Source organism: Cololabis saira, chromosome 3, assembly GCF_033807715.1.
Source record: "Cololabis saira isolate AMF1-May2022 chromosome 3, fColSai1.1, whole genome shotgun sequence".
NCBI lineage: Eukaryota > Metazoa > Chordata > Actinopteri > Beloniformes > Belonidae > Cololabis > Cololabis saira.
Genome location: NC_084589.1, coordinates 33726756 through 33751069, shown reverse-complemented (window position 1 = coordinate 33751069; position 24314 = coordinate 33726756). Strand labels below are relative to the sequence as shown.

The 24314-nt window shown below is 39.2% G+C and overlaps 1 protein-coding gene across 3 annotated transcripts in view; it reads right to left on the bottom strand.

Annotated features, from left to right (window-relative positions):
- Positions 1-413: 413 nt before the first annotated feature.
- The window catches only part of ago3a (argonaute RISC catalytic component 3a), a 39962-nt gene continuing 16061 nt past the window's right edge, over positions 414-24314 (bottom strand). Inside the window, exons 2-19 of one of the 3 annotated variants that reach the window (XM_061717303.1) lie at positions 23355-23526; positions 22510-22630; positions 22081-22289; positions 21087-21223; positions 18646-18780; positions 18374-18461; positions 17643-17790; positions 17373-17492; positions 15527-15649; positions 14473-14606; positions 13817-14001; positions 13270-13429; positions 13049-13139; positions 12716-12910; positions 12275-12409; positions 11193-11294; positions 9510-9709; positions 414-8395 (exon numbers count right to left, since the gene is read on the bottom strand). In XM_061717303.1, the coding sequence (XP_061573287.1) occupies positions 8287-8395; positions 9510-9709; positions 11193-11294; positions 12275-12409; positions 12716-12910; positions 13049-13139; positions 13270-13429; positions 13817-14001; positions 14473-14606; positions 15527-15649; positions 17373-17492; positions 17643-17790; positions 18374-18461; positions 18646-18780; positions 21087-21223; positions 22081-22289; positions 22510-22630; positions 23355-23526 (2564 nt within the window). In that variant the 3' untranslated portion in view covers positions 414-8286. Of the gene's footprint in view, positions 8396-9505; positions 9710-11192; positions 11295-12274; positions 12410-12715; positions 12911-13048; positions 13140-13269; positions 13430-13816; positions 14002-14472; positions 14607-15505; positions 15650-17372; positions 17493-17642; positions 17791-18373; positions 18462-18645; positions 18781-21086; positions 21224-22080; positions 22290-22509; positions 22631-23354; positions 23527-24314 lie in introns of those variants that run through there. The other 2 variants (XM_061717302.1, XM_061717306.1) reach the window with 2 other exon arrangements.

The following is a 24314-nucleotide window of genomic DNA, read 5'->3' as shown; positions in this document are numbered from 1 at the left end:
TATCCTATCTCAAAAAATTTGAATATTCTGGGAATCTTAATCTTAAACTGTAAGCCATAATCAGCAATATTAAAATAATAAAAGGCTTGCAATGTTTCAGTTGATTTGTACTGAATCCAGAATGTATGACATTTTTGCTTTTTTTTTTAAATTGCATTACATAAAATGAACTTTATCACAATATTCTAATTTTCTGAGACAGTCCTGTATTGTGAACTGTTTGGCTTAACAGGCAAATTTAAATAAACAAAAGCATGAGTTGAGCAACCATGATTATATAGCTTTTTTTTTTTTCCAGGATTAACATTTTATTTTCCAAGTTAGATTATTTGGTAATTTAATCAACTCTGCGTTTCATAAACATGATTCAACGTTGATCAATTAATAACACTTTTAATGCGTACGCAAATCATCAAAACACAGTAAAGCAAAGCATTTTATTGCAAGTATTAGTCAAAGATACACTTCAAACTGAAGCAAAGCAACACTAAAAAGGCCAAACTATGAAAGTTACAAAAGAAAGACAGTTAAAATGGTAAGGAATCGAGCTGTTGGTACAACAGAGCCTTTACAAAATGCAGAGACATGGATCATCTTGTGTTGACTGTTCCGACATGTACAGCTGTTTGCTGGTGCCTCACTCAAGAGTTCTCAGAGCCCATGATCTTTAGCTTGCTACAGTGAAAATGAAGAGACATTTGAGTAGAGTACATAAAGTGTTTCAAGTCCCCGGCCACTGTCAAATATCTGTCATGAAACCATTATGTGTATACAAGGTAAATGGCATCAGGAGCCTAATCTCTTCTGCAATATTTGGTTTGAAATCTGCTGGAATGCAAATGCAAAGAACAGAGGTTACTCGTGGGCCACGGGAGTAAACATTACAGTAAACAGTTTTCTTCTTTTTTTTTTTTTTTTCCAAACCAAAAAAAGTTATTTGGTTTAAAGGGAAATAGATCCTTTTCGCTTTGAAACGGGGTAACAACACTCAAAAGGTTCACATCGCTGATCCCCTGATGGTTTGAGGGGCAACCAACAGATACACACACGCAGACAAAAACAAAAAAAACACAGTTCATCACATAATTCATCCTTGGTTCATAATACAGGCACAGGTCTCTGTAATCCAGCGTGCTGGGGAACATCCTGGTTATTGTAGGGCCCAGGTCACATGAAAATATTGTTCTTTGGATTTGCCATCCATGGCAACCATGGCAAGATGGGGAGAACCAGCAGGTTTGAAGAAAGGGAAATGTACAAGAGGCATTTTAGCCTATAGAGCTGACTCGGAATTGATGCTAAAATCTGAATTGTCCTGAGGCAGAACAACTGCTCATCTGGTGAAATCAAAAGCAAACATCCAAAATGTCATTCCACACAGTCCAGGGACCAGATGCATAACATTTGTTTTATAACTACAACTGTGGGTATACACAAACACAGAAATCAAGATTTTTTTTTTTTTTTTAAGTGGTGTCTCATCTAAGTTAATGAGGTGGTTGTATTTCAAACTAGTGTACAAAAGCTGCATGAAATCACACTGGAATCCTCATTGCATCCCAAGTATGGCTGATTTGATCTGCAGCTGATGATTACGTAGCTGTTGTAGACATGATCTAAAGGGAGAGACAGGTGTACTGACAGGGCACGTCAATGACGCATCCCTTCGAAGCCCAAATGCCAGGAAATCAGTGCAAACTTCTTTTTTTTCCCCTTCTCAGTTGCCACAGACAGGTCTTCGAACAGTCTGAACAACCATCCTTGGATTGCTCCAGAAGCGTGTGTACACTCTGAAAGATGACCAGGAAGTGCAGTTTATTTTAGAAATACCAGGTGTGTGTACACATGTGATGGTGTTTGCATCTACGCGTCATTTATGCAGCTGGCCCCAGGTTTCTGTCCTGACATCACTTCTAATGAGCTTCTATATCGTCACCAAGTGTTCACCAAGTTACCCAACAACGTTAGTGGTTTACATGAGAAGTCAGAAGAGATGAGGAAGCCGTATGGGAATTCAGGACAGATCATAAATAAAATAAAATAAAATAAAGGCTGTTAGTTTCATCGGGAGGTCCCCCATACACAGGCTTTGCACAGATTTCTGACAATTATGTAAGAATGCATTTAAGGCTGAGGCATATTTTCTCTTGTGGAATGAGACCTGTTTCTGCTGTAAAATATTCTGGCACAAGATAGATCATTCACAGAAAAACAATTTAAGAGGAAAGAAGCTAAAGCCCATGAAAAAGTGTCAACATAATCCAAAACATTTGTCATTTCCAACATCTTTCCTTCCTTCTCCCACTCTACCTGTCCCGTACTGGCTCGGGGAACATTTCATGGCTAACGTACCAATAAGCAGCTCAGGATGAAAAGTCAGCCTTCTTTTTTTTTTTCTTTTTGACACATAGGTCAGTGTGGTTCAGAAATGGTTCCCTTCGTCAGAGATAACATGTGGGGGTTGCCGTCCGTCCGGCCCTCTCTTGTGGTTAGAAATCAAAGTAGAGGATAAAGAATATCAATCAAAGGGAGGAAGCGAACTGACCGGTAAATGGAGCCTTACGTGAAGCTCTGCAACCGGTCAAATCCACCTCCTCCCTTTCCTCAACCTCACCCCCCTCCTCCATATTGTTGTGCTTGCGTGTCTAGGAGAATAAGGCTTTAACATGAAGGGAGAGGGGCTTAAAAAGGCCTCTTCCTCCTGGCTCCACCCCCACCATGCTGCAAAACGATGCGGAAACTCCAGCCGCTTAAACGCTCTCAATAAATACGCCATAAATTTTTATTACGCATATATTTCATATATATATAGATAGATGTATATATTTAAAGAACAAACACATTTAAATAGGACAACAAAAGTTGGCTCAAGATGGGTTTTTTTTTCTAAAATTGGTTAAGTGTTAAGACAAACAGAATATTTTTTACAGCTTTAGCTATTCTGACTCTAAAATAGTTATTGTATAAGAATATCGCAATCAGGCATTACTCAAGCATTTTACATCATAATAAAAGCAATTTGCAGTATTCTTTCATGTAGTATAACATATGCAGCATACCAAGGTAAGTGAGGTGCAGTGTTTTTTTAATCTATTTATCTATTTTTTTTTTATTTTCTTGTAATAGAAAGATTTCACCCCCCAGGCTGAGAAGGGACCCACAGAACTACAGACCATCCCCAGTTCTTAGCCGATGCCACTCTGGCTCGAGTACTGCTGGGCACGCATTTCCTCCTTCAGGGACAAGACACGGGGCAGGGCATCGCACTAAGATGGAGATAACGCCACTGGCCGCCTCCAGAACTGGGCATCAACAACAGTCTCAATACTGACGCTGGATCCGTTCCTTTAGTTTCTCTGTGTACTGCTGAATTTAAAAAAGGACACTTCACTGCGCAACAGGTATTTTCTGCTATTCAATGTTTTTCTGTCCACTCAAACAGATCTTGAATCTTATTCTTGTTTCTGTACTTGGTGAAAGAAATGTCATTCAAGAAGAAATCATCATCAGTGCAAGAACGTAGTCGTGTAAAAAGTTCTGGTCTGCTTTTATTAGTATGCTGAAAAATCATCAGCCCAGAATCTAGAAAGTACACATCCTCTTTCTTTTTTAGGTTTATTTCCTTTTTTGGACGCCCAGCTCTGGATGCAACAAAGCACCGAGCGGCAGTTTCAGGGAGCGGGCCGACTCAAATCGAGCCGCCAACAAAGTCACGAGAGCATGAGGCACACTTAATGAGCGACTGCATTGTTTGGTAACACGTATCCCTTCGGGCTCCTCGTTCACGCTGAGGTACGGATCCTTTCCTCCTCCTAAACAACGGGAGGAGAAGGGACTGGAGGGACAGATACTGAAACCTCTTGGCTGTGTCCGAGTGACAGTGGCAGTCTCTAAAGTGCTGTGCTATGTTTGTCATCGGTGGGCTGGGATGTGTTACACAACGCTAGTGTCAGATATGGCCGTCGAGCACCGCACATCCGATCCCCGCAAAACCCACGTTCCACCGTACCAACACCATTGGTCCAAGACACTAAAATGCACTATGAAGCGACAGCTCAACCACGACCACGTACTTGGCATAACTCCTGCACTTCTATGTAGGCTTTACCATCTAAATACATGAAATACATTTGCATTGCCATCTCTATGAAAAAAAAAACACAACTAGTGTAAAACGCAACCGTTTCTTTGTTTTAGAAGAGGAAATCTCTTTGATTTTACATTTTCTCCTTCAATTAACAGCACCATCAAGAGGAAAGGCACTTTCTGTGGACTTTTTCTCACGCCGTTGCAACCTTCCGCCGCAAGTATAGAGCAACCAAAACAGGGGAGATTTACCGATGGCTAAAAATGGAGGACGTATTGACCTTCAGCGCGGTTAGCAAATCAGAGATTCGTATTACTTTTGCAATATTTTCATCAAATTTTGGCAAATCATTTTTTAAAGCACTGGGAAGGGGGAGAAAAAAAACTGACCAAATAAATAATGTCATGGTATGTAAATTTGACGGTCACTACCATATACCTAATATGGGCTAGTTCATGTCAGGTCACTATCGCTTAATATTTGCAAAGCCAAGTATATGGCATTTTAAATGTACGTCAAGAAAACACATCTGCTATGTAAACATGTGTTCAACTGCCCTCAATATGAGATTTACACAACCTGAACATCTATGTCAGATGCCCATTTCTCACACTCACTCACTCTCACACACACACTCACTCACTCTCTCTCACACACACACACACACAGACACACACACCCCTTCACAACTTCCATTGTAACCTGCCCCATAAAGCTCTCTCTGATCGGCTTATACTCCTTCCAAATCACAAAACACTCTTTAGAGCAAACTAAAATGCCCTTCAGCTGTAACCTCTCTCAGACCTTTTTTTTTGGGGGGGGGTGGGGGTTGTACACCCATGGAATGTAGTCCTCTGGCACAGGGGAGTAAATGTTTAGGAGCAGAGTAAGATTACAGGCTTTATCACACTTTGGATTTCCAGAAAGCCAACTCTCTGGATGTGTGTGCTTACAAAGTGGCTCAAATCAAGAGGACAGTCTGAGGAAAGCAACGAAGGCTGCAATCTGAAGAACATCCGCCAAGGATTTAACACAGAAGGAATGGATGATCTGCTACCCCTAGTCGAGTTACTCTTCGAAACGGATCACCAAAACGTTCAGAACCACTTGCCCATTCCTTTTCACTCTTCCCGGCCTTGAAAGGGAGCAGGCATCAGCACCAGTTAAATCAAGAACATTCAAGAGCACAAGCTCAATATAACAACCGACTGTCCTTCTGTTCTATCCGTCGTCACAATAAGGTTGTGAAGTCTAACAAAAAGGCTTTCAGAGTATGCCAACATCATCTCCTCTGTGACGAGCCTCCGACTGTATGAACAGCTACAAAAAAAAAAAAAAAAAAATTAAGAATCTTGCAATTTTTTTTCTCCAAAAATCAAAGCAAGAGGTGGTTGAAGTCCACATCTGTATTAATAACAGTACAACAGTCCAAACACACATCACTAGTTTCAACAACCCCAATGTTCACACATATACTATACATTATACAGTGACACAGGAACAAGTCAGTGAACTGTAATAATAAAACTTTGTTATATCTTTTTTTTTTTCACCATTACTTATCATGATACATTTATTACTAGGTTTAATAATTAGACTACTGTTTTTCTGTTAGCAAAAATAAGTGGTGTGCATTACATAATTTAAAATGTACAAATATACTTTCGATCTAGCTTCTTAAAAAGGCTTACAGATACAAGTGTAATCATGAAGGCTCAAAGCCACTGGCCTCCTCACAGCAAGGCGAAACCTCTCAAAGGCAGTCAAACGCAACAACGGAGGCAGGACACGACACTTCACCTTACTGTCCGAGGGAACGTCTGCAGTTGTACCGTTTGCACGCTGATCTACCTTAAATTAAAACAAAAAAATGTTTTTAAATCGTTGCTGATCCAAAGTAAATCGTATAACTAGACCGTCCCACGCCGACCACAAAAGAGGCACCTTCGCCCGTCCTTCAACTACTGAGGTTAACTGTTTGTTTTCTCTTCCTTTACCTTACCTACATGCTCATACAGAGTCTCATGTATCGAGGCTCAGGTTCAAACTCTCAACTCAGACAAAGTAGCACCATGCCTGTGTTCAGTCCTGAAACACACGCTTCTTTTAGTGCAGAAAACTTTTTGTTTCCATCTATTTATTTTGTTTGATTTTTTAAAAACACACCTCGAATAAGCTTTCAGGTCACCAACTAAAGAGAGGAGCTGCGCGGTGACCAACGTCCTCAACAGTTGGATGTACTTCCGATCATCCATCCGACTCCTCGGCTGCGTTTTGAAGCCTATTCCTGATTCTGGACCAGTTTACATGGGAACGAAACACAGCGAGTCCCAGATCTAAGAAGTTTCAATGAAAGGATTTAATGACGATACGGTCAATTCCATGCCCATGAACCCGTCTCATTAATCAAACAAACTGTAGCAGCTGGATTCATGTCTGTTCAATATTAAGCAAAAAGACGATTCTTAAACAAGACGACAGCTCTGAAGTAAAGCCAACAGCCACACTGCTGTATAGGCATATGGAATAAATATTGAACAATGGCTGATTTGAATGAGATGCACTGGTAAAAAAGGTCACACTATTGAGAAGAATAAGAGGCAAAAGGTGATACTTTCTTGCTTCAAGCTATCTTATGCAATCCATATATGCTCTTTGATCATTTAACTCAAATGGGATCCTTATAACAAGATATACTATTGACATTTAAACAGTTCTGCCAGGCACTTAAATACTCGCTCTCTCTATGGCCTTTATACCACTTTGCTGTTGTCGGGTAAAAAGATTAGTTATTTTTTCAGAATTAAGATTCTTCAAATTCATAACTAATCTGATGATCAGGAATTCTTAACCCATTAATCATACTTTTAAAAACAACAGGGGCACGTAAAATCCTTCAGTTCCACTAAAAACATGAAGGATAAAAATAAAAAAAATAAAAAATGTTAAAAATAAATACACCAAAACTGCATTGGTGCCAATTTTGTCAAACAGAAAGGGCAAACTCTGAAAACACGCTGCCCATTTGACTCAAAGAGGAACAATGCACAGCAATGCCTTCACGGTGGTAGAGCGTTTCTCATTTTAAGACCACCAACTAACATGAAATATATAACCGTGATTTTGAGTCTTATTTCCCCCTAACATCCTCTTCCCTTCATTCAGCTGATTATTGCACTAAATGAAACCACTGACACCATCTATTTATCCACCGTCTCAAACAAAAGAGCACAATGCAAGATAAAGCACTAAAGGGAATGAATCCACAATGACTGCTGGGATTTAAAAAAAAAAAAAAAAAAAGCTTACATAATTAAGTATTTTTTTTAAAAAGTAGAATCGTAAAATATTTCACATAATGCAGAAGAAACACTTCCAGATAAAAACAGTGTTATACTTAAACTCCATAGGTGGCTGCAACTTAGCAATTGATATAATCAGCCAATATAAACTGCCCCTGTTCAAAAGTGACAACCGACTGTTAAATAAAAACTTTTAAGGGGCATTTACAGCTCATCGCCAACAGATGGCAGTATGCTCTAAAGAACATGTGGCTCCATGCAAGTGACAAATAAAAAGTGACAGAAAGAGAGGAAACAAAAAAAAGTGGCAATTGGGAGGACCTGTGGTCTGTGAGGCTATACTCCAAAACAAATCAAAAGCGTCCTCTTTTTTTTTTCTTTCAAACCTTTGGGGAGAAATCGACAAACTACAGTAAAACTGAGAATGTAAAAGTGCTTCTGCTCAAACCGACTTGAGGTACTAGTAATGGCAAAAGAATAACAACAGACTATTAAGGAGGACTGTACCAAAGATGGGGAAAAGTAAAAAGAAAACTACACAAAAAGGAAAAACACCAACTAGGACACACATGAAGGACACACACAGGGAAGGGCAGACAGGAGGGGCATCGAAAAGGGTGGAAATTAACTAGTTGGCTGGTTTAATATTGCATAATAGTGCTGAGTTTCTGTTTATGTTCTTTAAAGCAGCGTTTGGATACTCAGTCCAGTGTGGGGGTGCCTCCTCCCCTCCCTCCTCCCTGCTTTCCTCTGCACAGTGTCAGGTCCGGATTGACTAGGCATGTGGGGGGGGGGGGGGTGGGACATGCACCTATGAGGACTCCTTAACTGGCAAACTAGGCGTGCATGTGTGTGTGTGTTAAGGGTGGTAATGGTTTAAGAGGGTTCGTCGCTCGCTCAGGCAAAGTACATGGTCCTCAGGGTGTCATGGTGAATCTGAACAGCTTTGGCCAGCGCCTGGGGGTCTCGACCGTTACTCTGACCTGACACATGGCTGCCTTCAGCGCTGAGAAAAGAAGAAACACAGGATTGGTGTTAATTAGGAATGGGTGATATTTTACCGTTCACGATAAACCGTCAAAAAAATTCCCCACGGTAAGAATTTGTCATCTCGCGGTAAAAATGATAAATTCCCGTTGATGACGTTTGATGACGGAAGGAAGGAAGAAAGGAAGGAAGGAAATGAGCCAGAAAGAAAGAAAGAAAGAAAGAAAGAAAGAAAGAAAGAAAGAAAGAAAGAAAGAAAGAAAGAAAGAAAGAAAGAAAGAAAGAAAGAAAGAAAGAAAGAAAGAAAGAAAGAAAGGAGCCTGAAAGAAAGAAAGAAAGAAAGAAAGAAATGAGCCCGAAAGAAAGAAAGAAATGAGCCTGAAAGAAAGAAAGAAAGATATGAGCCTGAGACAAAGAAAGAAAGAAAGAAAGAAAGAAAGAAAGAAATGAGCCCGAAAGAAAGAAAGAAATGAGCCCGAAAGAAAGAAAGAAAGAAAGAAAGAAAGAAAGAAAGAAAGAAAGAAAGAAAGAAAGAAAGAAAGAAAGAAAGAAAGAAAGAAAGAAAGAAAGAAAGAAAGAAAGAAAGAAAGAAAGAAAGAAAGAAAGAAAGAAAGAAATGAGCCTGAAAGAAAGAAAGAAAGAAAGAAATGAGCCTGAAAGAAAGAAAGAAAGAAAGAAAGAAAGAAAGAAAGAAAGAAAGAAAGAAAGAAAGAAAAAGAAAGAAAGAAAGAAATGAGCCTGAAAGAAAGAAAGAAAGAAAGAAGGAAATGAGCCTGAAAGAAAGAAAGAAAGAAGGAAATGAGCCTGAAAGAAAGAAAGAAAGAAAGAAAGAAAGAAAGAAAGAAAGAAAGAAAGAAAGAAAGAAAGAAAGAAAGAAAGAAAGAAAGAAAGAAAGAAAGAAAAATTCCGGTTGATGAGTTTTTTATGTAACATATAGATTATAGTTAAAAAAGTGGAGTTGAATTGGTATTTTTTTTTATCGTCATTTTTATCGTTATCGGGATGAATGCCAGAAATTATCATGATACATTTTTTAGTCCATACCGCCCATCCCTAATGTTAATGGCATTTCAAATACTGGCTGCCCTTTTTTAAAGAAAGAAAAAGAAACCCTTATTGTTTGTGCTCCTCACCTGTCATGCTCTTTGTCCACCAGATGGTAGCGAGCACGAAAGGCGACCAGGTGGGCATAGTAGGCTGGCGCAGGGATGGAGACTGAGCGGGTGCAACGCACATAGGTGTGGCACAACTGGTAGGTGAGCAGCTGGAACTCATCAGCAGTAAAACAATTGTCGTCCCATAGTACGTGGTAGTGGGAGGGCCGGCTGGTGCCCTGAGAGGGAAGAATTAGATGATATATTTGTCTTCTGCATGATACTCCCTTCTTAATTAACTCAGCAGCAATTTTCTTTTGTGTATCCATCTGTTTTTCTACACATGGTCACGGGGTTCTGCCGGAGCCCATCCCAGCTCATCACAGGCAGGGCAGCGGTTCACCCTGGACAGGTTGCCGGTCCATCACAGGGCGGGATGCATAGACAACCATGCGCCAACGATTTAAAAACCAAAGTACTTATGATCCTGGTCCTGCTCAAGGTTTCTTCCGTAAAGGGGAGTTTTTCCTTGCCACTGTTTGGCTTAAGGTTTTTCTCCCACTAGGGGAGTTTTCACTAAGCCTGTGTTGAAAAGATCGATTCTCCGATTTTAAATCGATTCTCATATTAATTCCTAAAAATCGATTCATATTTCTAAAGATCGATTTAAAAAAAAAAAAAAAAAAAAAAAATGTATTTTTTTTTTTTCATCATTACATTACAACTTTTGGTACTTTTTTGTTTATGCCCAAAAAAGGAATATTTTGTTGGACACGAGAATAACTGGTGCCATGTTTTTGCCTTTAAATATGTTTAAAGGTATGAAAACATTAAAGTTTTCAGTTATAATTGCATAAATTGTCTATATTTCTTTGCTTTATATACTGTCTTGGGGTTACATTTGCATAAATGTTAAAAACCAAATTCTCATAAATGGGGAAAAAATAAAAGCGATTTCTTTCGTCCTCTGTTTGCTGCCCTGGATCTGTTTGGTAATTCTGACCCACACGATGTTTCTGAAAGCAGTTCTATCAGCATTCTGGGAGGTGATTGGTCCTTACAGCATCATTAGCTGCCAATACTTGCTGTTGAATCTCAATATAATACCAGTATTAATATGTTGCATAACTACAGTCATATAATTCATGCAACAGCTGAAAAAACTGTTTTATTAACAGTAACCCAAATCAATATCGGATCGAAGCGTGATAATCGATTCTGAATCTTAAGAATCGGAATCGAATCGATTCTTGATATTTGAATCGATCCCCAGCTCTAGTTTTCACCTGACATTTATTATGTTATTTTTATGTAATAATTGCTCGGGGGTCATGTTCTGGGTCTCTGGAAAGATCCTAGAGACAACTTTTGTTGTAATAGATGCTACAGTATATGAATAAAATTGAAAGCACAAGGATAACATGCAAACTCCACACAGAAAGATCCCTGCTAGGCCAAGGCGTTGAACCAGGAACCTTCTTGCTGTGAGGCAACAGTGCAAACCACTATGGTTACCCACTTTGCCCTTCTCTTGTGTATAATGGTAATAAATGTAAATGTAGGACAAAGCCAGCCTGTATGGCTGTGATTTAGATTTGTGTTTACTTAGTTCCAACTCTTAATATTTTAAAGTAGGAAAGGAATTAAAAATAATGTACATCTGTATATTTGCTCAAAGCTGCCAAAAATGCTCAAAACAAGAAGACCAGACGTTGCTCTGACCTGTATTCCAGCGTGACTGCAGAGGTAAAAATCAAACTCGTAGGGATGTGTGATGTCTGTATCCACAGTAGTACCAGCAGGAATGTTTCCACTACGTCCGACCTAAAAAAGGAAAGTCAAGGTCGGTTAGTGCCACGCAAAGTCTTTTTCTTCCCCATATTTGACCACTAAAATAGAATGCCCCCCCTCCCCCCCCACACCATCAGCACCACACACAAACAATGGAACCAGCCAGAAGATGGAGAGCAGAACACACTGCTTTCCAAGAACTTAATGATGCCAGGAAGTAAAAATAATAATGTTTATGGAGCAACCCAGCAAGTCCACTTGATGCTTCCTAAAACCCCCAATTAAAATCCTAAGGCCTCAGAGAGCTTAATGCTCTAGATGAGTGCCTGTGTAGAAAATAAGGTTGTTATGAGCTTAATCTTACTCGGGAGGCCGTGAGTGCTACTCCAGAGCTGCTGGTATGCGTTGGTCCCTAATGGTTTAATCAAATGCATTTACGCGGGTTAGAGCTCCAACCAGCTACAGAAAGTAACTAAACAAGCCCATTTTCATTACTCACCATTACTATAAAGAACATAAACTAGAATCAAAGGCTCAGTATTATCATTTAGGTATTCCCTCTCCTTCAGTCAATTTAACTGTAAAATATTTGTACACAAATTTAAGACAATCTTTAGAATTCTGAAATAAAAAAAGATATTAAGCATATTACGGTGTGATCTTACCGCATTTAAAATTTGGCATTATATAAATGACTTTTATGCGATACAATTTGCCGAAATTGGATGAAACTTTGTTTTTTATGCTATGGCCAAGAGCCTGTTTTGTGAAGTCCCGGTTCATTCTAGAGTTCAATTCATGTCAAATCATCAGAAAGTCTCTTTTCTGACAGATTTTTCTTACAGGAATGGAATGAGCCAATGGCCTGAAAATGCAATGCCTGCCGTCACTGCTGCTGCAGAGCCATAAGAGCACATGGATCAACACATAAAACAGCGTGATTACTTTAATAGGCCCCATTATCTTGTCATCCTGAGTGGAAGCTAGCATTTGTGTGTGTGGTAGGGACTTACTCTCTCGTTGCGGTCAGCACAGAAGAGGCGGGTATGGTGGCGTTTTTGCACGACAATGTAAGTGATGCCTGGCTGGTACTCCTTCTCCAGACTGATACAGGCCTCGCGGATGGCCAGCAGCTCATAATACAGCACCTATAGCAAAGGATGACGAACGGCTCAGTTTCAATAGTACACACATTCTGCTTTCCACAAAAAACAGCATTGCATTTTTTGCTTCTTTCTTTTTATCCCCAATTCTCTGGGCTTTTGATGCTATCAGCTGCAAAATCTTAATTAATCCAAAAGTTCAATGTTCTTTATTCTGGTGTTTTACATCTAAAATGGCTTTTAAAAACTTTATGGATTAAAAAAGAAAAAACTTTCATAGTCATTTGTGTCCCATTCATTTTTAAGCGGAACTAAATCTTTGGTTAAAGAAGAAGGAAAGCAGAAGCAGACCTGTCTGAACTGGCCCTCTGAAACTCCGTCCCTGTAGAAAATGATCCTAGTAGGCTTGTAGCGCGTTGACTTGTAGAATTGGATGAGCAGTTCCCGCACCATAGATGCCAGATCTTGGATAACTTCCTGCCTGGGTCTCTGGACGCGCACAGTAGCACAGTACCTGCTGGGGTGGGCGTCCATGCTGCCAACCACCTGAAAGAGACGAGGTTTATCATGATGGATCAGAAGGGGATGGAAAAAGTAGGAAGTAGTAAGGAAGCAGAATCAAAAGAAAACTTTCAAAGAAATACCAGTGACATGAGCTAGGGGGAAATTAGAGAAGAAACTAACAGCAGCAATTGAAGGCTTTTTCCCGTCTCCAGCCGGGGGATGTGTAACATCTGCACCCAAGAAGATAACTGGCTGCTGAAACACTGATGGTCTGTGGATCAAGGAACAGTAATAACATGAATGACAATGAAAAGTTACATTTTAAAAACAAAATGTTCAACACATGAATCCGTTTCAAACAGGAACTGATAGAAATTTACCAGAATGAGAATAAATCTCACCGTTGATGAGGTACCAGAATATTGTTTATGCCTCCCAGCTTCACATTGATCTTCAGGCAGAGGTTTGAGAGCGTCTGAGGTGATGTCTTCACCACATTCTTCACCTGAACACACTGGGTTGCCATGCCCAATAGGGTATCTCCCACACGTTTCACCTCAGCTAGACGCAAAACAAGTCAAAAGAAACGTTAACATTTAATGCAGACATTATAATGTTGACATTCCCAAAACTGACGGCTAGGAAATCAGTAGAACGCCATTCATCACCACTTCAATAATCCATTTCACTGCTTCCTATTTAATTGTCAAGTTTTTACATTTTAAGAAAATATAGGTACAACTTGAAAACTGAACAAAGAAAACATCTCAAACGTGGCGATATATCCAATTACTTGGTGTTTTTTTCACTCAAACACTTCTTCGAAGCTAAGGAGTAAAGTAAACTGCACTGGCACACAAGTTTTCTGAACAGTATTAGTGTTTAAAATAAATTAACATGACAAATGCTATCTTAACTGTATGTATTCTTTAAAATCAGCTCTCTAACCATAGACTGGAGTCTTTCCTGGCAGGATGACGATGATGAGTTGCAGTCCAGCGTATGTGTTCTTCAGGTGTCTGAACATGGGCTCCACGCTGTCTGCTCCCTGGGCGTATTTACAGAAACATGGCTGGCCTTGGATGGGCATCCCAGCATCCTTTGAGATTTTACGCAGCTGGTCTGTGAAACCCCTATATGATGAACGGGAGCAATGTATATGGCCTGTAAGTTTACAACCTGGAAGCAAGCTTACGAAGATAAATGTAATTCGAATAGCTTATCTAAATGCTTCCATTCATGCCTATAGAAAATGTGTATTGTATCAGCATTTATATTAGCACAATGTCTCAAAACAATATTTTGGAGGCCGTAGGGGTTGAGAAATCTTGCTCAGTACATGTAGCTCAGTCAGTCCATGTAACTGTTGGAATTATTTGATGCCAATCTTTTAACAAACAAACACAAGCCTTTTAAGATTTTGAAATGGCAGATTCTGTCTGACAGTTATTGGTTCAAGAAACTGCTCTGTTCCTCTGGTATACACACTAGTACAACAACAATAAAACTACACTTCCTTTACAAACACTGTTTCCATTTGCAAACGGCTGAGCTAATATACAACACCACTCTCTTTACGTATCCCAATATGAACAGGATCTCACTTGAGAATTTCTTCCCGACACTGCCTCTGTGTGGCAAAGCAGGCAATGGCCCACATCTTGATCTCCACCCCGGTGTGGAACTGCTTTCCCCTCATGTCCCACACCCCATGGCTGGGCGTGGCCACGGTGCGGTTCTGAAAAAACATCACAGACTCAACACATGCACTCATGATTATGTGGGCAAAGACACGTTCAAATGACTTGCTCTTAAAACAGGAAGAACAATTGCACAAACAGCTTCATAAATAAACACACACAAACTGCATCCACTTCAATTTAATGGTGTGGATGAATGGTTCACGCATTCATGCATGTGTGATTGGGAATATTTAAATCTGTAGTCATCAAGTAGTTTTATTATGAACCTTATGTGCAAGTGGATACATATCATGGTGAAATATATTCTGAAAACTATAAGGCAAGTAAGAGATCAAACCTCCAGTCCAGGTGACGTTTCTAATTCAGTTCCCCTTTTTCAAGAGTTCCAACTCGGGTATCTTGAATACATTATTGCGCGTGTGTGTGTAGAGTATTTATTTTTGTAATAACTTTGTCACTATTTCAAATAATACAGCCCTAAATGAGTGACTGAAGGTGTGCATCTCCTCTAAGAATATAAACAGATGTTAATCAAAATTGTTGTTAAGTCTCAATAAGCTGCTACTTCAGATTTCATTCACTTTTTGAAATCATTGTTTCGTAAGAATTTCAAAATTCTCCAAGCACAGTCTGTGTGCCTAATTTGGGTACTTGTATAATTTTTCAATTCACAATAATTCTTCAGGATAAAACTGCCAACAGTCCAGAAGATCTTACTAATAATAATAATAATCTGGTTCCCCTTTTTAAATAGAGGTGAACTCAAAAGGTTATAATACTGAGACTCAACCACAAAATAAAAAACAAACCACGATGAAGAACACACACAAGCCAGTGAGTTAGTACCCCCACAGAGAGAGTAAACTCAAGTATGCTGAAGGGGAGAGCGTGTCAGACAAACAGAGAGAATGGGCGTGATTTAAAAGAAGGGTACCATAAAGTGCTCTGTGCTCACCCTGCCACCGTACTGCAGCATGGGGGCGGGTAGCACTCGCCCTGTCACATGGGCCATCTCGTCGCGCACTTTGAACTGGAATTCCTGCACAAAGGGATCTGCTTCATAGTTGGCACTGCGCACCTGTAGGGGAAGGGAGGCGGGAAAATTAGGCACATGATCAGGTCTAAGTAATTCACAACATCATGATTAAGAACCAATTGCAGAAGTTTGTCTTTTCTTGTTTTAAGTGGTCAGTGGTTCCCAAAGTGGGGGGCGCAGAACCATCGCAGGGGGGAGCGCGGTATAAATTAATGCACAATGGTCATGTTTTTGACGGGCGACTTTGACAGAGAGTAAATGTTTTTAAAACACATTTTGAGGCAATTTTGAAAAATGTATTGATAAGAGTGTTGAATATTGTTACACAGTAAAGAAAAAAAAACTGTTACACTGAACATAATTACACTGACAGCAAAGAAAACTGTTACACAATAAATAACAGTTACTCTTGAAATAATTACACCGTAAATAAGTTTGTTGTTTTCTTATTTAACACTAGAACCGCTGAGGAGGTCTCATGACAGTTAGGGGTTTTGTTATGTAATTAACTCCATGACTTTTCCTAAATATGTGCATTTTATATTTTCTGAAGTTTTGAACATATTAAAATAAAATACACGACTGAAATTACGCCGGCGAGAATTATAGAGAAAGAATTACAGCGTTTCTTTCAACAGTGCTTCTGAGGCCGAGCTGGCTGATCTCCACCTCAGTACTGACTTATAAAAAGATTTATAATTATTATCATTATCATAAAAAACACGGAGCAAAGTGAGAAATTACAGAAATAATAATACAACTAAGATTTATCAATGCACATGTCTTTTGTTCATGAATTTTATATTTATTTGTTTGTTCAAATAATTTGTTTTGAGGAGTGTGCTGGTGCCTGAACATATTTTATATATTTTGAAGCTTAATATTTTTCACTTCGGGCAGTCAGCGCAGGTCTTCCCCTCTTTCCATATACTCATTTCCTGTCCAGCTACTTTGAATAAAGGCCACTAGTGCCAAAAAAATCTTTAAAAAAAATAAAATAATAAAATAATAATCACTTCATAGCCTAAATTGGTAATACATTTCAAATCAAAAAATGAATAATAAGGTGCCAGCCCAGTCATTTTGCTTCTTGGCTAACAGCTAGGGCAAGGCGGTTTAATAAGATAACAACAAATGAAATGTGTATTTCTAATTTGATGGGGGCCCAGAAAAAGTCAGTGTACAATATGCTGCAAAATACTGCAGCAGATTCCCATTAAAGCCATTACAGCGATGGCATTTTGTTGATCATGAACAGGTCTGGACTGAAATTGCCAAATGTGATGGAGAAGCACCAAGACACGCCTCTGCTAATAACATAAAATGAGAGTGAGGCAGATGTGAGGTGATTATAAAACCAGTCATTTGACCTAATCATGAGCGACACAGTGAAGGGTTGACAACAGGGACTTCCCATAAAAGTGTTACCAATGAAGTCAAATATTTTTATAACATCTGTTGACTTATTTGAATCAGTAGAATAATATAGTGCAAAAAAGCACTTGTGAAAAAAAAACATTTTATTATAATATTGGATAAATTCTGAATGCATTTGCTTGCTCCTCTTACTTTTGAAAAAAAAAAACAATATAGACATAATCAAATATACACATCCTAAAAAAACAGTATGCTCCAACTAACAATGTTATTTATAAACCACTCCTTCCTGATAAATAGACTTTATGTTAATTTCTGATTTAAAATAATAGAAGTGTCAGTTCCAGTGACTGGACACCTTTGTAACCAATGCTTGGCCAGAACTCACCAGTCTGCTGATCTCCTCTTGCCTGTCAGGTGCAGAGCGAGCTGTGGCTTTAATCATTGTGGAGGTCTGATTATCTGTCAGCTTCTTAATGCACCGTTGACCAGCTACAATGTTACACACCTGCAAGAAACAAAACCAACTTCCACAGTTAAATATTTTCAGGGTACTCAGTTTCCCAATTTTTTTGTTATTTTTCATTTTTTTTCAACAGTTAAGACGATAACATTACAGCTTAATCGTTGAGTGGAATAGCTGCTTCTTTTCTCTCACCTCCAGAGGCAAGTAGGTGTGCTTTTGCTCCTGGCCCACTTGTAGACAGGGCAGGTGCGGGTATTTGAGCTGCAGGTTGTACTTTTCCCTGAAGTACTGAGCTACAGTACGTTCTACAGTCTGACCGTTCTCCAACTGTAGAGGGAACCTGCAAAGAAAATAATACACATCGAGAAACAAAACTAGTTAGACGTCAAGATTACAAATTATATCAAGGTCACGAAAGTTGAATTTAAATCCAAGACAGATTTCACAGCAGGACAAGCCATGTATAAAATCAAACATAAACTACTAATAGATATACCAAAAATATATATACCGGTATTAGTTTTAGAGTTTGGAATGCAATATATTCCCTCAAAATGTTGAGAAAAGAAAGTGACTGGGATGATGAACCACAGGATTTAAGATCCTGCAACGTGTTTATGGGTAATGAGTGCGACTGTGAAATACAGACCGGAAATGTGTTTCTGAATACTTGATGATGGTTAACAATTTAATTATTTAAATCCAGCTCTGCCTTGACGCTGAAGAACACCAGCTGCACATTACTTCAGAACTGGATGACTAATCTTGACTGTATGGTTGTTCGGTGACTCAGCCATTATTTGGTATATTTAGTAGTGAACTAGTGACTGCATCCTCTTTTCCTTGGGTTCCCAGCTTCCCCTCCCATCCGCACACGCAGCCCAGAGCCTACTGTTTTCTCGCATGCCCAGAGACTGACTCACGTTTGATGGCTGGCAGGCCGACGGGTCACGTTGCAAACACGATACTTCCTCCGCATGGTTCCACAGTGCGTCACCTCCACCTTTAAACCTGGTGAATAAAATAGGAGCTGGAGTAACATTAAAAATGTCTGGGCGTGAACAGATGTCACATGTGTTCACACAGGATGGCCTTAACCGAGCCCTCCACCCACACCCACACACACACACACAAACAAAACCAGAGTAAACCCCTATTTTCCACACACGGGCACACCTTTAATACCGTTCTTCACCTTTTATTTCTTTGGTGAATTTCACTCGGTGAGAGTCTGTTAGAGGTCGTGGCTGCTCGTCTATGTTGTGGATATCCAGCACCTCACACATGAACTGGATAACTGGCTGGGCTTTGTAAAAGGCTGTGGCAGAGACTGTAATAAAAAGCAAACACAAAAGTTATTTAGGACAAAAAAATAAATAAAAAATACAAATTTGAAACATAAATCACAGTCACAGGCACAGTAGCTTACTAGGACTGATAATTATAGGCTGTCCTAGAAGAGCAATTAAGAACACGTCATCATTTTGGACGTCATGTGCAGCTGCAAGTGGTCGTGCGTAGATGCCAACAAAGGGGAAACTCAGGTATGTGGGGTCTTTTAAAAGGACATTTTACAGGAGCATTGGACATTCTAAGAATGACATCACATTGCTAAGCAACTGTAAAAGCACAAAAGGAAGAAGCAAAAAAAAAAAAAAAAACAACCAATACAGGAAGTGCGATTCACGCAGGGTGGATATGCCATTGTCAAAAAAGAAAGGATGGTTACATTTCTAGGGAAACACCGTTTTCCCAGGAATATAAACATATGCTACACATGATGCTAAATTTGTTGGTATTTATGGAAAAGAATAATAAGAACAGCTAAAACCACATCCACAGAAATCAGAAATTAGATGTTGCAAATGACATTATAATATTATAAATGTATATTATAAATGCTGAAGAAGATGAAAAATAATCTGCTTGAAATGTGATGTTAAAAACTCTCTGTAGAAAATACTCATCTACGTATGATGCCTTATAAACGATGCCAAAAAGGATGCATTATGACGTGTTTTGTACTTCTGATTTGCACGATATGAACAGACAGGAACTGAGATTAAACCCATGTTTACTGGCCTCCCCTACACTGCCTTTTCATTTATTTCCATGTAGTGACATCTGAGTCATTTTCTCTGGAAACAGTTATCTGAAATCTAGACTTTTCATGGAAAGCTCACTGAAAAATTAAAAGGGGGAAAATGAGCTCATGTGTGTGAGATAATAGAGACCCTGTTGTCAATGATCTGCTTTGATATTTAAGCTTCTTTGTAGTTACAAGATTTTATATCAATCATACATATATATATATATACAGTACACACACACACACATATATTACACATATACACATATATATATATATATATATATATATAAATAAATAAATAAATATATAAATAAATAAATAAATATATATATATATTGCTCAAAGACCCTCCCTGCATTCAAATATATATATATATATATATATATATATATATAAATAAAAATAAAATGAATTAAGATCAGAAGAAGAAGACAGCTGTAATAATAAGTACAACAAGAATAGATGGCTTTGCCAGTGCAGAATGCTATAATTAAAGCTTTAAAAACCAACAATCTTAGTTCTAGCTGTTGGTGTACTAGACAAGAGATGTTAGGCGGCTAAGTGACTTACAAAGGATAAGAGAGCGGGAAAATGAGACAAAAGGGGAGCTTGAGTAGAGAGGCGAAGGCTCAAAAAGAGACGGAGGCTTCAAGCACTTGGGGCAAAACAAAAGCCGTCTCGAGGAAATGCCCCACACAGTTACTCTCCTAACACCAGCAACACCCCCAAGTCTCAGGCATCAGGCAAAACCACACACACACAAAATGCCTCGTCTCCACAGCAACAGTTCCCATTCAGCCGAGAATCAGTCTCCCTCCACGTGTCTTTCTCTCTCTCACACACACACACACTTTTTGAGCAGCAGTAGTAGAAACTGCCTCTATCTTCCTGCAGTATGAATATTTCAAACCCCCCCCCCCCACTGTTCTGCCAACAACACGCAGAGCAACATTGCTATACTGTGCACTAAGTATTAGCCTCCAATCATCCATTTGCCATCCAGCAAACTAAATCAGACAGAACTACATAAATAAAGTTTTAATACAGACATTCAAGCCTACAGAAAGAGTCTTGCTTCAATAAAATATCTGTAGCCCTAGCCTAGCACCTTCTTTTGATGAAAAGGCTAGAAATATAAAGCACATCATTTACTGCATTTGGGTTCAAAAGTTTTGTTGAGGTGTTAAAATGTTGATAAATTTTAAATGCACATATTACATTTCTTCAAAAACATATATCATTGAAAAAATATTGGCCTTGAAGGCTCCACAATACCTGCTTTGTGAATGTGTCTATGTTATTCAATGGTTTATCCGTTTATTCAAATCTAATTTCCACAATTCAGGAGAGGGAAATCCATTTTTTCTATGCGTTTACACAAAAACTGTACTTTTTTATACCAAAAATCAACTTTAAATAAAAATACTGTTAACGTTGAGTATGGATGGCCTTATTCACAAGCATACCATTTACTCTGTGTCCCAGGCAATGGGCTTGGCCTATAGCATTTAAAACTATGACCAACAGTGGAACTTGTTCCTCACCGTCAATGTTAAGCATCATCTTCCACATGGCAGGGCGCACTGACTGGTGAAAGCCAAACCAAACCTCCCTCCCGCCCCCCAGAGGATGGTCATAGCCCTCTGGGGCTGAGAAGAAGGATCGGCCCACTGGAGTGTATCTAGATGGGGAGCAAAAAGAAAGTTGAATCTATAAGTAAAGAGAAAAGAGGTGAAAGGAATTAAAGAAAATAAAGTTTTGCAAATTAGAGTCTTTGAAAAGACAGTTTTTCAAAAATACAAAATTAATGCATATAAGGCACCATAAAATTCAAACATTTTATGCAAAAATGTAGGGCAAAGTGTGTTTGTATGGTGTCACGTCTCCCTCATCTTCAATACAGCCCGACACAACATCAGTGAAATGAGGGGGTAGTGCCACTGCTTTAATATATCAACCTTCTATTATTCTGCACAAAAGGCACATTAATTACTAGATATAGGCCACATTCTTGACACAGGCAGTCTGTCAAGATGTCAAAGTAATACCAAGCCTCCAGCACCTGTGAGCAGAGCTAAATGAAAGGTGTTGATAAAACCAGCTTTTTAATAACATGTTGGAGAAAAAAAAAATAAAGATTTTCATTATCTCTCTTTCTTGTGCTCGTGTCGGTTGCTGAGCATTAAGAAAGGGATATTGATTGGAAAGGGAGCTGTGTTTTATTAAAGCCCACGTAAGACGCGTTTGATTTCCGTTTGCATCTGAGGGATGAAAATTGTGTTACTATGACGAGAGGGATCACTTTTAAAATGAGTTCCTCCCCCTCTCCCTTTTTTCAAACTATTTTGTGGTACTGTAGATAAGCTGAGGAAACTCAATAGGAATAAATGGGCCATTTCCTTGGAAATGGATTAGCTGTTAGTGAAAGTTCAATCTTTAACCAGTTTTTGCTAATGATCTACAAAGAAAACAAATCTAAGAGGGAAGTGGGGAAAAAAACGAGGAAAAAAAGGCCAAACAAAAGCCCGAGCAGCTCACTTCATGGAGGGCAGGTGTCGCAGCACCACGTCGACAGCGTGCACGGGATTAGTGCTGATGGGCTTGTCCAGCTCCAGAGGCTCAGGCATGCTGCGGCCAGTCAGCACCTCATGGAGCATGTGCCAGCTGACCAGAGACACAAACTTAATTGAAACTTTGAAGGGCCGATCTTTCCCTCCCTCACCTGGAAGAGTGACATCAAGGTCCACCTGTGAAATTACAAAATAAAAACAGCAAAAGTAGGTTACGATGACTTTTGGTTTGAATGTTTGCATCTTTATGTGCGTGTGTTTATGTATCTAAAACGTAGCAGGAAGAGAGTAATTTTCACTTCAGGTTATGAGCTAATGAAACTGGGTTTGCGTGGCATTTACACTCAAGATGTGCAAAGAAGAGATTTCTGGATTCATTTGCATCTGTTGTACTCACTCCTGTAGGTGCCACAGGCAGTGGGTTGGCTGTGTACAGACTCTTCTTTCCATCATAGACCGGTCTGCGATCCCCAAAGATCGTCACCTTGAAGTGCTGCACCATGGAGTCAACCACCTCCCTGAAAATCATGCACACACACATTTTTAGTTTTACAATACATTGGACAATGATTAGGCTTTTAAGTAAACAGTTCATTAGGGAGAGCCTCTCTGAATCAAATCTCACTAAACTTTCTTCAAACCGCTGCAATCCGTACATTATATACAAACTAAATGTCTAAGCTAATAATTAAAGGGGACCTATTATGAAAAACATGTTTTCTCTTATTTTAACATATATAAAGTGGTCTCCCCTCAGCCTGCCAACTCAGAGGAGGAGGAAGGCAACCAAATTCTGCAGTGTCTGTACAGCCGCCCGGATGAGCCGTCCAGTGTGATGTGGATCTACGAGCCGTTCAGATTCTGCTCCCTTTCGTTACGTAACGAAAATGCGATTTACATAGGTTGGCTTCCGATGCGTGAAACCACGCCCACAACTAACTTCGCCGGCCAGAGCTTCCGCCATTTTTTTGTAGCGGTGTATCGCGTCATTCAAGCAGCCAATCAGCACAGTGCCTCATTATCATAGCCCCGCCCACTCAGAATCCTGCATAGATAATGAGGTTAGAGAATGGGATGATAAAGACATGGCTCAGAGGCTGAATTTCTTTTTTATTTAGCAAAAACAATCAAAAACATGTTTTTAACACATTCAAGGCCTGTTTAAAATAGGTATTAGATGCCATAATAGGTCCCCTTTAAGAAATTGATAACCAGATACTTTACCTATAGAAGCTATCCTACCTGTTGACCCGCCGTGGGCACTTGTCAGGCTTGATGTCCACCTCGTAGAGGTAGACATCCATCTTTGGGATCTCCACCTGAAAGCAGTTGGCCAGCAGCTTGATTGGCTTCCCCATGGTGCCATAGCCAGGCCGCTGAGGCATGGAGAACAGGGACTGGGCCCCAACGGCTCCTGAGACGAGAGCAAAAAGGGAAGGATGAATAAAAATAAATCAAACACACACACCTTTGTGCAAATTTGATTTCTATAATTCATGGCAAAGATTAAACAAACCACAGGAAACATATCAGCATACTGACACCAAGTCACATACACACTGTAACCAGGTGACAACTGCCCGACTGTAGATAAAACCTAAACAGACAAATTCTAAATGCCAACATAATCTTGTGTATGTCAGGGAAATGGCAAGAATAAAACCCATCATATGACATTTAAAATTCTATATTACTCATACACATGCTACAATCTCAACACCAGTCAGACACAAGTCCACAACAGTCATCACTTTAACCTAGAGCCGTGCGATTAATCGATTTTAAATCTAAATCGGATTTATTAATCACAATCGATGTTAAAAAAAGGAAAATCGGAAAATTGATTTTCCTTTTTTGCAACTGGCTGCATTACAGACAGAGCTCGTCTAGTCATCTTTGTTTGGTCAAGAAAATTGTAAATGTTGTCATTTTACTAAACTCTTACAGTATCTTTCAATTGCACTTCATTCCCAATAGGGAAATTTGTTTTCTATTTTTCTTTAAAAATAAAGATAAAATATTTGAAACAATTTATTCCATTGTCTTTTGTAGTTTTACCAAAAAAATCGAAAATCAGGTTTTCAGAGAAAAAAAAAAAAATCGGGATTTTATTTTTGTCCAAAATCGCCCAGCCCTACTTTAACCACAAAAAAGATTTCTAGAAAAATCTTTAGAAGAGTCTTGTTTTTGTCCCCTAGTTTG